Source organism: Diuraphis noxia, unplaced genomic scaffold (genome assembly GCF_037042655.1).
Source record: "Diuraphis noxia isolate RWA-SAM2 unplaced genomic scaffold, SU_Dnox_SAM2 contig0004, whole genome shotgun sequence".
Lineage (NCBI taxonomy): Eukaryota > Metazoa > Arthropoda > Insecta > Hemiptera > Aphididae > Diuraphis > Diuraphis noxia.
Window position 1 is genome coordinate 51,208,523 of NW_028301714.1, and position 12,614 is coordinate 51,221,136.

The 12,614-nt window shown below is 30.6% G+C and overlaps 3 protein-coding genes and 1 pseudogene across 3 annotated transcripts in view; 2 read left to right on the forward strand and 2 right to left on the reverse strand.

Annotated features, from left to right (window-relative positions):
• Nucleotides 1–8: 8 nt before the first annotated feature.
• Nucleotides 9–2,405, reverse strand: LOC107170038 (uncharacterized). Its single transcript, XM_015520043.2, has 2 exons — nt 2,219–2,405; nt 9–1,384 (listed from the first exon to the last, which is right to left on the reverse strand). Exons 1-2 carry the CDS (start codon nt 2,243–2,245, stop codon nt 794–796), a joined length of 618 nt encoding a protein of 205 aa, XP_015375529.2. The 5' UTR covers nt 2,246–2,405; the 3' UTR covers nt 9–793.
• On the forward strand, nt 511–5,967 carry lt (vacuolar protein sorting-associated protein light). Its single transcript, XM_015520042.2, has 2 exons — nt 511–694; nt 3,091–5,967. The coding sequence occupies exon 2, from the start codon at nt 3,107–3,109 to the stop codon at nt 5,618–5,620; it is 2,514 nt and encodes an 837-aa protein (XP_015375528.1). The 5' UTR covers nt 511–694; nt 3,091–3,106; the 3' UTR covers nt 5,621–5,967.
• Nucleotides 5,968–6,226: 259 nt separating this feature from the next.
• Nucleotides 6,227–12,614, forward strand: part of LOC107170036 (calcium/calmodulin-dependent protein kinase kinase 1) — a 36,000-nt gene continuing 29,612 nt past the window's right edge. The window contains exon 1 of the mRNA XM_015520040.2: nt 6,227–6,444. The gene's annotated coding sequence lies outside the window, so the exon portion shown is untranslated. The remainder of the gene's footprint in view (nt 6,445–12,614) is intronic.
• On the reverse strand, nt 8,093–9,033 carry LOC107170032 (uncharacterized; annotated as a pseudogene).

Genomic DNA, 12,614 nt, shown 5'->3' on the forward strand with positions numbered 1-12,614 from the left:
AATAATAATAAATAATAATTGTAAATATAATAATTGTATGAACATTAAAACTTAATCATTATAAAACTATATTTTCCTCAATGTGCATACATTGTTTATTTTGGTCTACCGAGTTGGTGGCCATGATAATTAATAATGTTTATTAATTAAATTAGGTAATGGACAATTTCACATAAAATAATATATTAAATGGTATTTTTTTTTCATCTATAAAAAAATAAAGATCTGTGAACATTATCTACTATCTAGGTAAATTCTAAGGGGTAAATGACCATTGACTAGGGTTTGATTGATGATTTAAAATACCTAGTCAGATCGCTGAGAAATATGGTTGAATCTACATTCTGGCTTTCTGCGAACTACGACAGTTACAGTCTTACAGATATTAAAACATGACAAAATAAATTGTTATATTAATCATTTTATTATGTAGAAATCTGTACGTCATCGCCATGCTACATTTTGGGTTATCAAAAAAGTCGATGTATTGTTATCTGCGTTATCAATAAAAAAATAAAACAGAAACAGAACAGTGAAACACCAATTTCCGATTAGGATTTTAGTTATGTTAATTGTTAAAAATAAGGTTTTCTAATTTTCTATTTGAATTTTTAATAATATATAAGCAACTAATAACTATGCATTCTTTAGTGCTTCTAAAACCATTGTGATGTTAAAATTAAAAAATACTTTTGTAAGTACCTATCTATATAATTATTATACCTAATAGCTAATAAAGTAATAACAATATTATAGGTTTTCATCAATATTAAGGCACGTAACAGTTTTTGTTTTATCTAGGTGTTCCAACATTATTTTTGTTTTTTAAATTTTGCATACTCCATTTAAAAATACCACCACTAGTATAGTTGCTTTTGGGTTCTGATGGTTCACCTGCCCAGTAGTTACTGATTTTCCTGAAAACTCCGATCTTTGGTTTTGCTGTTGCTGTTGTAGTTGGAATTATTTCACTGTCAGATTCTTGATGTATTAAATTAACTTCATCATGAAAAATAGTGTTTTGGTCTGCTGTAACTGATTGTTCAACATTTTCAGCATGACCTTTTTTATTATTTCCCAATGATCCAAAACCAAAACTAGTTCCCAAATACTTATCATAAATTTTGTTATGCACAATTTCCTGATCTCCTGTTCCATCACCGTTTTTTATTCTATAACCGCTACCAAAATGAAATCCAATTCCAACATTTCCAGAAACACCAAATGAATTTTGTAGTTCGGTAGAATGATGGTTTATTGTGGAATGGATTTTAGTTTTAGGATAAAAAACTTTTTCCAACAGTGATTTTTGCTCTCTATTTGATTCATTTTGTTTTAGTACAGGAGCTGCTAATATGTTAATAACTGTTGTTGTTATTAATATCTGTTAAAATATAAAATTTACCAAATTAATTTTACAACTTAATTTTTGATTATTTGTTTCAATAATTCAACAATTTATAAAAAAATATTAAAACTTGGTAAAAATAATTTCTTGTCAAAACACACTGAACTCTAGATTTTATTGGTTTATTAAACAAACAATTTCTTTTTTTATTTCTTTAACATTTTCTTCTTTTTTCATTGTATTATTATGAATTATTGGGAAAAAACTTCCACTAAAATTATATATACATCCTATCTTTAAACTAAAAATGTAGGAATAATTTTGTATTCAATCACATATCGAATAGCATTTTGTCTATTTGAAAATTTTTTTGGAATTTTTAAAAATAAAAATTTCTTATTTTTAGAAATATAAACAAAATTTTTACATAAATTGTTTATTACATGCACTTATAAGGTTATAACTTATTATGGTTATATAACATGTTAACATTAAAATTGTTTGCTTGCCTTAGATAATTAAGATTTTCTTTTTATGTTTAGATGGGGTACTACCTTATAATTTAATTTCTAAGAAACTAAATACCAGAATAAAGTTATTTTTAAACAGTGACTTAAAAGAAAACGACTAATGTAATTATAATATTAATTTAAAAAACAAATAAATAACTGTGATCAAATCAATTTTTCATAAAGCTATTTAAAAAAAAAAAAAAATTCTAATTTAAATATTGTTAAATATGTACAAAAATATAAATAATAAATAAAAATAGGTATTATTTTTATACATTTTAATATCTTTTTGTTTTAGGTTTAATGGATTATGGTTTTAATTCTAATTCAACCTAGATTAAAAATTACTTATACTTACTGAATAAACTAATAAGATCAATCCCATTTTCTAATTTTGCACGTATGAAAGGTATCTGTTTTAGACAAAAATAAACTACTGTTAAGAATGATGTGGAACTACTGAACTGTATTTTGGTATAGGCTATTTAAAAAAAAAAAAAACAAAACTATTAGAAAATTTGAATAAAATAAACACTTTCTCTATCCCTCATCACGGTATTCTGAATGTGGGCTTGTAAAAAGTGATATGATATATTTTATCTTTGAATTAAGCTGCGTATAATTAAAACCGAATTTAAAATGTGTGTATTTTAGACTTTAAATTTATAATAACCACTAATTAATTATAAATTAGTTTATGTTTATTATTATTTTATAGTTAATTAATGATTAATGACCCCATATATTATGTTGTTATTCAAAGTATAATGTAATGTATTTTGTGTATATTATACACACTTGATATTGAGATTGAAAAATTTTTTTTTCATAAACCATTTGATTATATCCACAAATTTGATACTTGTAGTATTTAAAAAAATAATCAGGACATGATATTTATACCTAAAAAATAATTTTTTAGGTATAGCTAACATATTACTTAAAAAAATGTAATCCATTTCATAAAATTGTTTGTAATTACTATACATTATAGAATTAATTAGTATAAAATAATTAAAAGAACATTTACCATTAAGTTGTTATAAGATTAACAAAATTGAATTTTTTTAACTGAATATGAATTTAAGTAATATCATTGATTATTGAGATATTGTTTATTATTTTTATTTTTTTTTTGAAATAGGCTATTTTTCTTTATTATTATAATATTAAGTAATATTATAATATTTATACAAATAAATCATTTAACAAATCAATTTTTTATTTCAGATATAACGTTCCAAAAATGACAAATCCATCTGATGAAAAATCTGACATAGAAACAGTTGAAGAAGTTGAACCAAAACTTAAATATGTGCGTCTCACTAATGATGTTCAAACTATTTTAACCAAAGACGGTGTTAGTTATCTTGCTGCTCATCCCAAGTTTTTGTGTATTGGTACTAATTGGGGTTCTATTCATTTATTGGATTTTGAAGGTAACATCGTAAATAATCGGCAACTACGTCCACATACTGTAGCAGTTAACCAAATAAGTATAGATAGTCGTGGTGAATTCATTGCTACATGTTCAGATGATGGTAATGTATTTGTTTATGGTCTATACACAACAGAAGATTCTCAAGAGATTTCATTAGGTCGTTGTGTAAAATCTGTTGCAATAGACCCATTATATCATAAATCCGGCAATTACAGGCGTTTCATAACTGGAGATGATCGTCTTATGCTTCACGAGCGAACTTTTCTCGGACGTACAAAATCTGTAGTCTTGTGTGATGTTGAAGGAGTTGTGCATAATATGAGGTGGCACAACCGTTTTGTGGCTTGGGCTTCAAATATAGGTCTTAGAGTATATGATATAATTTCTCGATGTTCACTAGGCCTTATTAAATGGGATAAAAGAAACAACATAATACCTAGTACTTACAGATGTAACTTGACTTGGAAGGATAGTGGAACATTACTTGTTGGTTGGGTTGACACAGTAAGGATTTGTGGTGTTAAACGTCGACTACAAAGACTTAAAGACGTTCCTGAGTATATAGTAGAACCATTATCTATGTTTCGTATAGATTACTTTATTTCCGGTATTGGACCACTTAATCATAATCAATTAGTAATATTATGCTACTCAAAAGAAAAAGACGAAAACGAAAAAGCAATGAGACCACAATTATACGTAGTTGAAGCAAAAGAATCCAAGTATGTTGAGTTGTGTACTGATAACTTGTCTTTACGAGATTTTCAAGATTTCGGTTGTAACGATTATGCCCTCGAAAGTTTAGTCGTGGAAAATCTATTCGTCATTGTTAGTCCAAAAGATATAGTTGTAGCAAATCCATGTGATGCGGACGACAGAATTGAATGGCTTATTGAACATAACAAATACGCCGAAGCTATGGAAATAGTAAATTCTAAAAATATAGTATTAAATCGAAATTCCCGAATATCTGTGGGCAAAAAATTTTTAGACCATTTATTATTCGTTGAAGAATATGTAGAGGCTGGACAGCTGACTGCTGAACTTTTTGGAAATGATAAAAAACTGTGGCAAGAAGAAATATTTAAATTTGCTCAAGTTCATCAACTTCGTCAAGTAAGTGCTCATATACCAAGAGGTGAAGTTACTCTAGATCCTCACATTTATGAAATGGTGTTATACGAGTACTTAAAATTGGAACCTGAAGGATTTTTAAAAATTGTGAAACAATGGTCACCAACACTGTACAATGTATCTGCTGTTACGAACGCGCTAATCGAACATTTAATAGTAAACTCAAGTTCGGAACTTTTAGAAGCCTTGGCTATTCTGTACACCCATTCCGGTAAGTTCGACAAAGCGTTAGGAGCATACTTGAAGCTGAACCACAAGGGTATATTCCAGTTGATTACTAAACAAAATTTGTACCCGCTAATACATAACATGATCGAAGATCTTATGCAGTTGGACTGCGAGCAAACGATCAAGATACTCTTAGAGAAAGACACCGTGCCCATTGACGTGGCCGTAGCCAAGTTACAGGACAACAGGCTCTATCTGTATACGTATTTGGATGCCCTGGAGAAAAAAGACACAAGGATGTTGGCCAAACGGAACTTGCACAAAGACTTGGTTTCGCTGTACGCGGAATTCGCGCGAGAAAAGCTGTTGCCGTTACTGAAGCGTAGTGACAATTATTCCATCGCCCTAGCGCTTGAAGAATGCAAGCGGCTCGAGTACTATCCCGAAATGGTGTACCTGTTGGGTCGGATGGGCAACACCAAGGACGCACTGAACCTGGTCATGTCGCAGCTGCAGGACATCGAGCAGGCCATCGAGTTCTGCAAGGACCAAAACGACGCCGACCTGTGGCATGACCTGATCGGCCTCTCTTTGGACCAGCCGAACTTTCTCAAAGTGCTATTGCGGAAAATCGGCACGTACGTAGACCCTCGAATTCTGATCCGTCGGATCGGTAAGCGGACACAGATACCGGGGCTGAAGGATGCGCTCGTCAAGATGATGACCGACTACAATCTACAGGTGTCCGTGGAAGACGGATGTACAAAAATCGTCGTGTCCGATTGTTTCGACCTGCACGAGCGGCTGTACAACATCCGGAAGAAGGGGTGTGGAGTAGACGAACAACACTTGTGTAGCGCTTGCCAAAAGTGTATCATTGGTCAGGACACCGTGGGAAACGCACTGATATTCTACTGTCAACACGTGTTCCACGAGGAGTGCATACCAACGGACGGGTTGGAAACGGCGTGTATAATTTGCACGGACAGCCGAACTAAACAAGCAGCGTTCCATTGAGTACCTGAATGTATAACGGGACACCGTGAGTTTCGGTTGTGACGAATGGTGTCCCGTCGATCGTTTTGTCTGCGATCTTTCATTAGGATTTGCAGCGCATACGTGTACTACTCGATCATGTGGCTAACCTGTATGTGATCATTCAATTATTTTATATTATATACGTCTGTGTACTTCGTTGCTACTTATGTATGACTGATATAAGTTCGATGGATTTTATAATTATTGTTATACCTACCTATTTTATAGTATGAAAATGGTTTATTTTTTTCAAAATATTATTTTTAATTAAAATGTTTATATTACCGGCATGATATTCGTTATTAAAATCTTTTCAAAAAACTTAAGTGTGTTTTTGAAATCTATACAATCAAAAATCACAAATTATATACGGACATACGATTAAAACAATTTTTTTTTTTTGTGTATAAATAACGTTTTATTATTTTGTACATGGATAAAAAACATCACCTATCATGACGCGTCTACGCGAGTCAGATTGGCCAAAAGCAGTTAGCAAGGTCAGCCACACTTCTATATTGAAGTTCATGTATTAGGAGAGGTAGTGAGCGTGTTTGGTTGTATATTACTGCCGACCGGCCAACAGTAAACAATTCAGTGTTTGCCGAGGCCTCGTGGCAGTCGGAAAGTGGAATACCCGAACCGTGCAATTCGTACGCATTAGATGCATAATATTGTTAAATATATATAATATTATTTTTAAAATCTTGAGTTTCGGTAGTTTTTTTTTTTTATAAATATTCTTCGAAAGCTTTGAGCCGCTGCATAGAGAATCTTCCGTTCGTTGTTCAAGTTGAATATAGGTAAGTTTGCTATAATAATTTTAAAACATGTGAATTGCCTTAATAAATTCGTTTTAGGTATGTTTACTTGTTTTTCTTATTAACTTAATTTCTTTAAAAAAAAAATAATAGTAATTAGCATTTTAATATAATTTATAAAATTCAAGGAAGTACCTATCTCATATATGTACTAGAAGGTAATATAAAATATTTAAAAGGTTACATTATATATATTTCATCAATATAAGGAGATGTCAACTGTTAACTAGGCATATTTATAGATAAAACTCAGATTTTAATAGCTAAATATTGTTTGTGAAGAAAGTTATGCAAAATTAAATGCAAATATTTATGACAGTAATTTATTAATTTATAACTAAACAATAAATATGTAAGTGAAATAACTATTTTAAAAATTCTTAAATAACTTCAACCGACTGTTTGTATAAAATAATAAATTAATTTAAAAATCAGTTTTCGACCTTTCATAGTTATATACATAGACACATAGTTTAAAAAAATATCAACTTAAAATAGGTATTAAAGGAAGTTTTTATTTTTAAACCATGTTATTTCTCATAAACTATTATCAATTTTATTTCTTCCTTTTATTTGTAGTACTTATTTTAATCTTTAGGCACCTACCTAACTATTAAACCTACCGTGTTAGTGTTTTACCTGTATATGTTTCATAAGTAGAATATACAGCAATTAAAAGTAAATGTTTTAAAGTTTTAACATTTTATAGGTATTAACTACCTTATGAAAAGTTTTTTACGTGTTGGAATTATGTATGAATTCTATGGATTTACACCAACTTATAAACGAAATATCCGTGCATGAATTGCGTACCTAAAATTTGCATTATTGCATGTTTATTGCTACATACCTTTTGTCTATACTTACCGATATACAATAAGGGTATAAGGTACAATATACAAACAAATTAATCGTAAATAATGAATTCCACGACGAATAAATATAATGATTAGACTAAGTATTATGAATTCAAATTTTTTATATAGATACATCTAACATATACAGGTATTAAGGAATTATAGCAAGAATTATTTACTTTATATTACCTATAAATTGTTATGATAGGAGCGTGATGTACCTAACGTGCTAGTATCAAACCACAGTATAATTCAAATCCGGACTCCGGTTGATCAGTAACGTCACCGTTATGTATTTCAAGTTATGTTACATAATTGAATATTTTAACTTTTGTCTTTAAGAATATGAAAATATGTATTGAAGTATGGATTTCATCAAAATAATATTCTTTCAAAGCAATCGATGCTAAATATTTTTAAGTTAAAACAAATAAATCTCTCCTCTTATAGGTAGGTAGTGAGTAAGGTGTAATATATTCAACACGTTTGTTGTATGATTTGTATCGTTAATACGCGTATCTTATTTGTCTTTAGTCTTGAATTAGTCCTATAATAAGTATATCGTGTACCTATGTGTATACCAGCTACCTACTAGATACTAATTTGTTTGTAATTACTGTCATTATTATGATACGTTATAATATTAGTTAATGATTATTGAATTCTAGGGTATGAACTATGGACCAGATAAGTATATCTACTTATCATACTTTTTTTTTTCCGTTTAAACTGACAGCAGAGGAGGATCTGTATGAACACTACTCCTCCTCTGCTGCCATAGTTTATTATTGTTTAATAAAAACGCTAATACATACACATACTTAACATATAACTAATTATGGTTGCTTCACCTTAAAAATAAAAATATTAATACAATAGATACAATACAATAAATAATAAAGTCTGGTAATCGCGGCCTGCTGTCAAGTGCATCTATGTGTGCTCAGTCAGTTGGAGCGGCTGCCACTGCATTCGCTCTTCGTTCGGTCTCAGCTATCCTTTCATCCTGCTCCTTGCAGCTTAAAATGTTGTCAACCATGTCATAAAAGGACTGAGTGGCGCGTTGGGAGGCAGCCTGTAGTCGGCCGTTCTCGCTGGGCGGGACATCAGAGGGGCCGCACAACAAATCCTGTACGTCACCCGGGGTTATATTTCGGTGACCAACATACGTCTTCACTGGCAGCCGAAGCGGATCCCAGTAAGCACAATCAAAGATCGTGTGTTCCGCAGTGTCCTACGGGTGTTGGCAGTACAGGCAAGCCACATCAGGGGCGTGCTTCATCCGGCGTAGGTAGTACCTGAAACATCCGTGTACCGTAAGAGCCTGCGTTACATGAAACGTGAGGTCTTTGGGACACCTTCTCGTCCATCTTAGCAGGTCCGGAAGAATCGAGCGCGTCCAGGCTCCTCTAATGCCCCGACTCCATCTGTTCGACCAGGCAGCAAGCAGGATGTCTCGCTCTGCTCTCCGGATCTCATATTTTGAGTCAGCTCTGTCCGGGTCATCAAGTTTACTTCGGACTCTTTTGCGTTCCAAAGCAAGAAGATCACCCGGAGGAGTTCCCGCCAGGAATAAGGCTGCCTCAGCCGAGACTGTGCGGTACGCCCTCGTGACTCTGAGAGCCGCAATCCTCTGTGCCCGAATCATAAGGCTTCGACAGCTGATAGCGTACTTGCATGCTCTTTCCGCCCACGTTGGACAGGCGTACAGCAATTAGAAAATAGCAGCGCTCTCTTAGACTGTGAGGGTCACTTATCATACTTAAGTGTATCTAGTACCAGTAGTACCTATTAAAATAGTATAAAAGTATAATACCATAATGTATAGGTTCATAGGTATAATTTCATCAAATCCCTGAAGTCTTGTTTGTATGTCTGCTTGGTAGATAAATTATGGGGATCTCCCGTTTTGTAATACCTACAATATAAAATCAAATCAAGTTATATGGATGTTAAACTGTAAAAATTTCACATTACCTTAACCTTAAAACGTTGTATATAGGTATAAAGCGAGAAAATTAGGTATTGTCACTATAAACTTATATTTTATGTTTTAGTCTATACTCTATATATATATACACTAGATATTATAATTTAGATACGTACCAAAACAGTCAAACGTATACACTCTGTACCGTCTACAGTATTGTAAATATGATGTATTAACGAATGTATCATAGATATATGATATCGTATTTAGAGTTTCATCTTGGAAGGATCCTTATTACAAGTTTCTTGCAAAAATCTACACAAAAGCACATGCATAATAAATGAGAGATTTTAACTTTCATAAAACAAACCGAAAGTCCCGAACTCTCGAAAGTGGTGCAAATGATTTTGTCAGTGGGATATACCTAATTTTTTAACATGTAGGTACTATTTAATTATTAATTTATGGTCATCAGATATTAAACATTAGAAAAGGTTGATCTATCCTCTTTTTTTTATATACATATTTCAATAAGTATTTTATTTATAGTAGATAACAATAGATCCAGTGGCGCCTAGCTAAAATTAAATATTTTCAAACCGATAATCTGTAAAAGTAAAAAAAAACATATTGATTATGAAAGTAGTTTAATTTCTTAGAAACTTGATTGCCCTAAATTTCTTTGGATATATATTTCCATAATTTTAGAGTAGTCTATGGCCTCACCGTACTGCAGTACCACACTACTACCCACGGCCCACCAATAATAAAACTTCACTCACTTCCCCCACTTATAAGGTTTTTAAATTACTACAACTTCGTATCTTAAATTCATAATATCTACTCATGTTTACAAATTATGATAGTTTCTTAATAGATGTTTAATTACGTAAAATGTTTGATACAAACAAAATATATTCTCGTATACAATTCAAACTATTTACGCAATAATAATACACATATAATGACAAAATAATTTCGTCTATAAAATGTATTTTATACTTTTTAGTAACGGTATTATAATTTATCATATAATATCCCAACAAAAATTGTAATGCTATACTGGTGCATTATTTATATTATTCAAATTGGATATCAATAACGTAGACACGAAAAAACATCAGAAACAACAAGGGAATTGTCTTTTTTGTGAAACGACGCAGAGGTGTCGAGGTCGGCTCCATGACCTTTAGATATAGCTATTATAGTTGTGTACAGTATACCTACTTGTATGTTATGTGTGTGTGTTCTTTTCTATACGTTTTATCTGTTCGACGGTTGCATGGATATTTTATATAATGATACAAAACCTTAAACCTTGAAATCATTTTATATATCGAAACCCACAAACACATGGATTAATATATAAGTATATAACATTATTATTTTGTCATTTAGCTGTATTTTCTTTTTTCGGTTTTATTATATTTTATTAAACAGCTTGTGATAATATCTTCTATTATAAAGGTTTTTTAGAAATCGTAAATCAATTTAATAAGTAGTGATTTTTATTTTAGATTCTGATCAGAGCAATGAATGTGCGTTGATTTTACCTCGAATTTTACAATGTCATGTGTTTTTTTTTGTGTCTTTCATAATGTTTTAAGACGGTAAAAAATGCTTAGATTTTCTTCAACAGCATCTTTTCTTATAGGAAAGTGAATATAGTTAATACTTTGGGCGGTAAAAAGTAAAGGATTCACAATAGTTTTCAAAAGATTCAAAAATAAACAAAAATCAAGGTAAACTACAAGTTTTGTGAGAATTTATCAAAATCCAAAAGGTTTCAAATGATTTTGTAGTGATAAAATTATAAAATGTTCAATTTTTATAGCTATACGGATTGAATGGCACCCAAAGCAAGGATTCTCATAAATACTTCATACAATAACAAAATCTAAAAAATAAACAAACACAGTTTTTTTTAGATGTTTTAAGTTCAAGTTATTTGGACAAAATTAAGTACCTATTAAAACAAAGAATATCGATTTTAGTTATTTTTTTCTTATATTTGAAAATATTATTCGTGAGTACTTGCGACTTTTAGAGTACATTATTATATTGTATACGCAGTGACAGTGGCAGTGGCAGTTTACATTTAATAACATTTCCACATGCAATTTTTCTGGAAAAATCAATTTAACTTATTATTGCGTATTTCTAATGCCTAATGGCTAATAGTAACATAAACTACTTTAATTACCATTCACTATGATATAAAATTTACTTAGAAAAATAGTTATATTATTAAAGGCTTACAGACCGTCATCGTTCAGAATGGTTTATGGTATACAATAATTATTGAATTCGAATTTAACAGAACCATTATAATGATTAGCTAGACGCCATAATGCGGAGCAGAGTTATATACAGTTATATATTATACCCACTAACACGTGTTTCATCATAACTTATAACTTTATAATATTGTGTCAGAAATCTAACGCGTCCAGATTTCGAAGTAAAAACTATAATAAATATCAATTGCTAATGAATTATCTTGACAATCATTTTTTAGTATACACAATATTATGTTTTCTCAAAATTAAAAAAAAAAAATTATTATGTTTTTCAACAACAGTTTTTTTTACTGTTCTTAAAATCAAACATGGGTAAAGCTCAAAAGCTTGATTGAGGCTATTGTCCCCTAAAATTACGCTGCTAACAATGAACATAATATTATTATCTACTATACTGATACTGTAGGTACATAGATATACATTTATAGGTTTATGTATTAGTAGACAGTATAGTTACTAGTTACAGTAGTAGCGTGGAATGTTGAATATTGTTTTTGCACATACGAGTAATAATGGCAATTGCAGGTTAAATAAACGAACACAATGACTTTGTTAATTTGTTTTAACAAAAAAAACCTATTGATCATTAATAGTTTCATATTAATTTTGGTATTTAATACATATGTTTCCAATCATTTACCTTATCTCATGTAATTATAACTAATAATGTTGTAGTTTAAGTGTGTATTACTTTTTAAAAACATTAAAGGTGTTTTTTGGTAGAAAGTCAGATTTAGTTAATTAAACCAAACTTCCCAATACTTATATATAGGTATACAATCGAGAAAAACAAAATAAATCAATATTTTTTTGGACGTTTAATGTACATCATATTCTGACGAAATTGGTTGCTTATCAAAAAATAATGATTGTATTTTAATTCAAAAATTGATTCTTATGGACTTCATAGAAAGTTAATACGATTTAATTACAAATTATTTTTAGATTCTGAGTGGAGCGAGGAATTTTTTGATTTTACCATGATGTGTGTTTTTTTTTTGTATTTTTTTTGTGTCTGTCATCACGTTTTAGGGCAGTAAAGGTGCTTCGATTTTCAACTTCAGT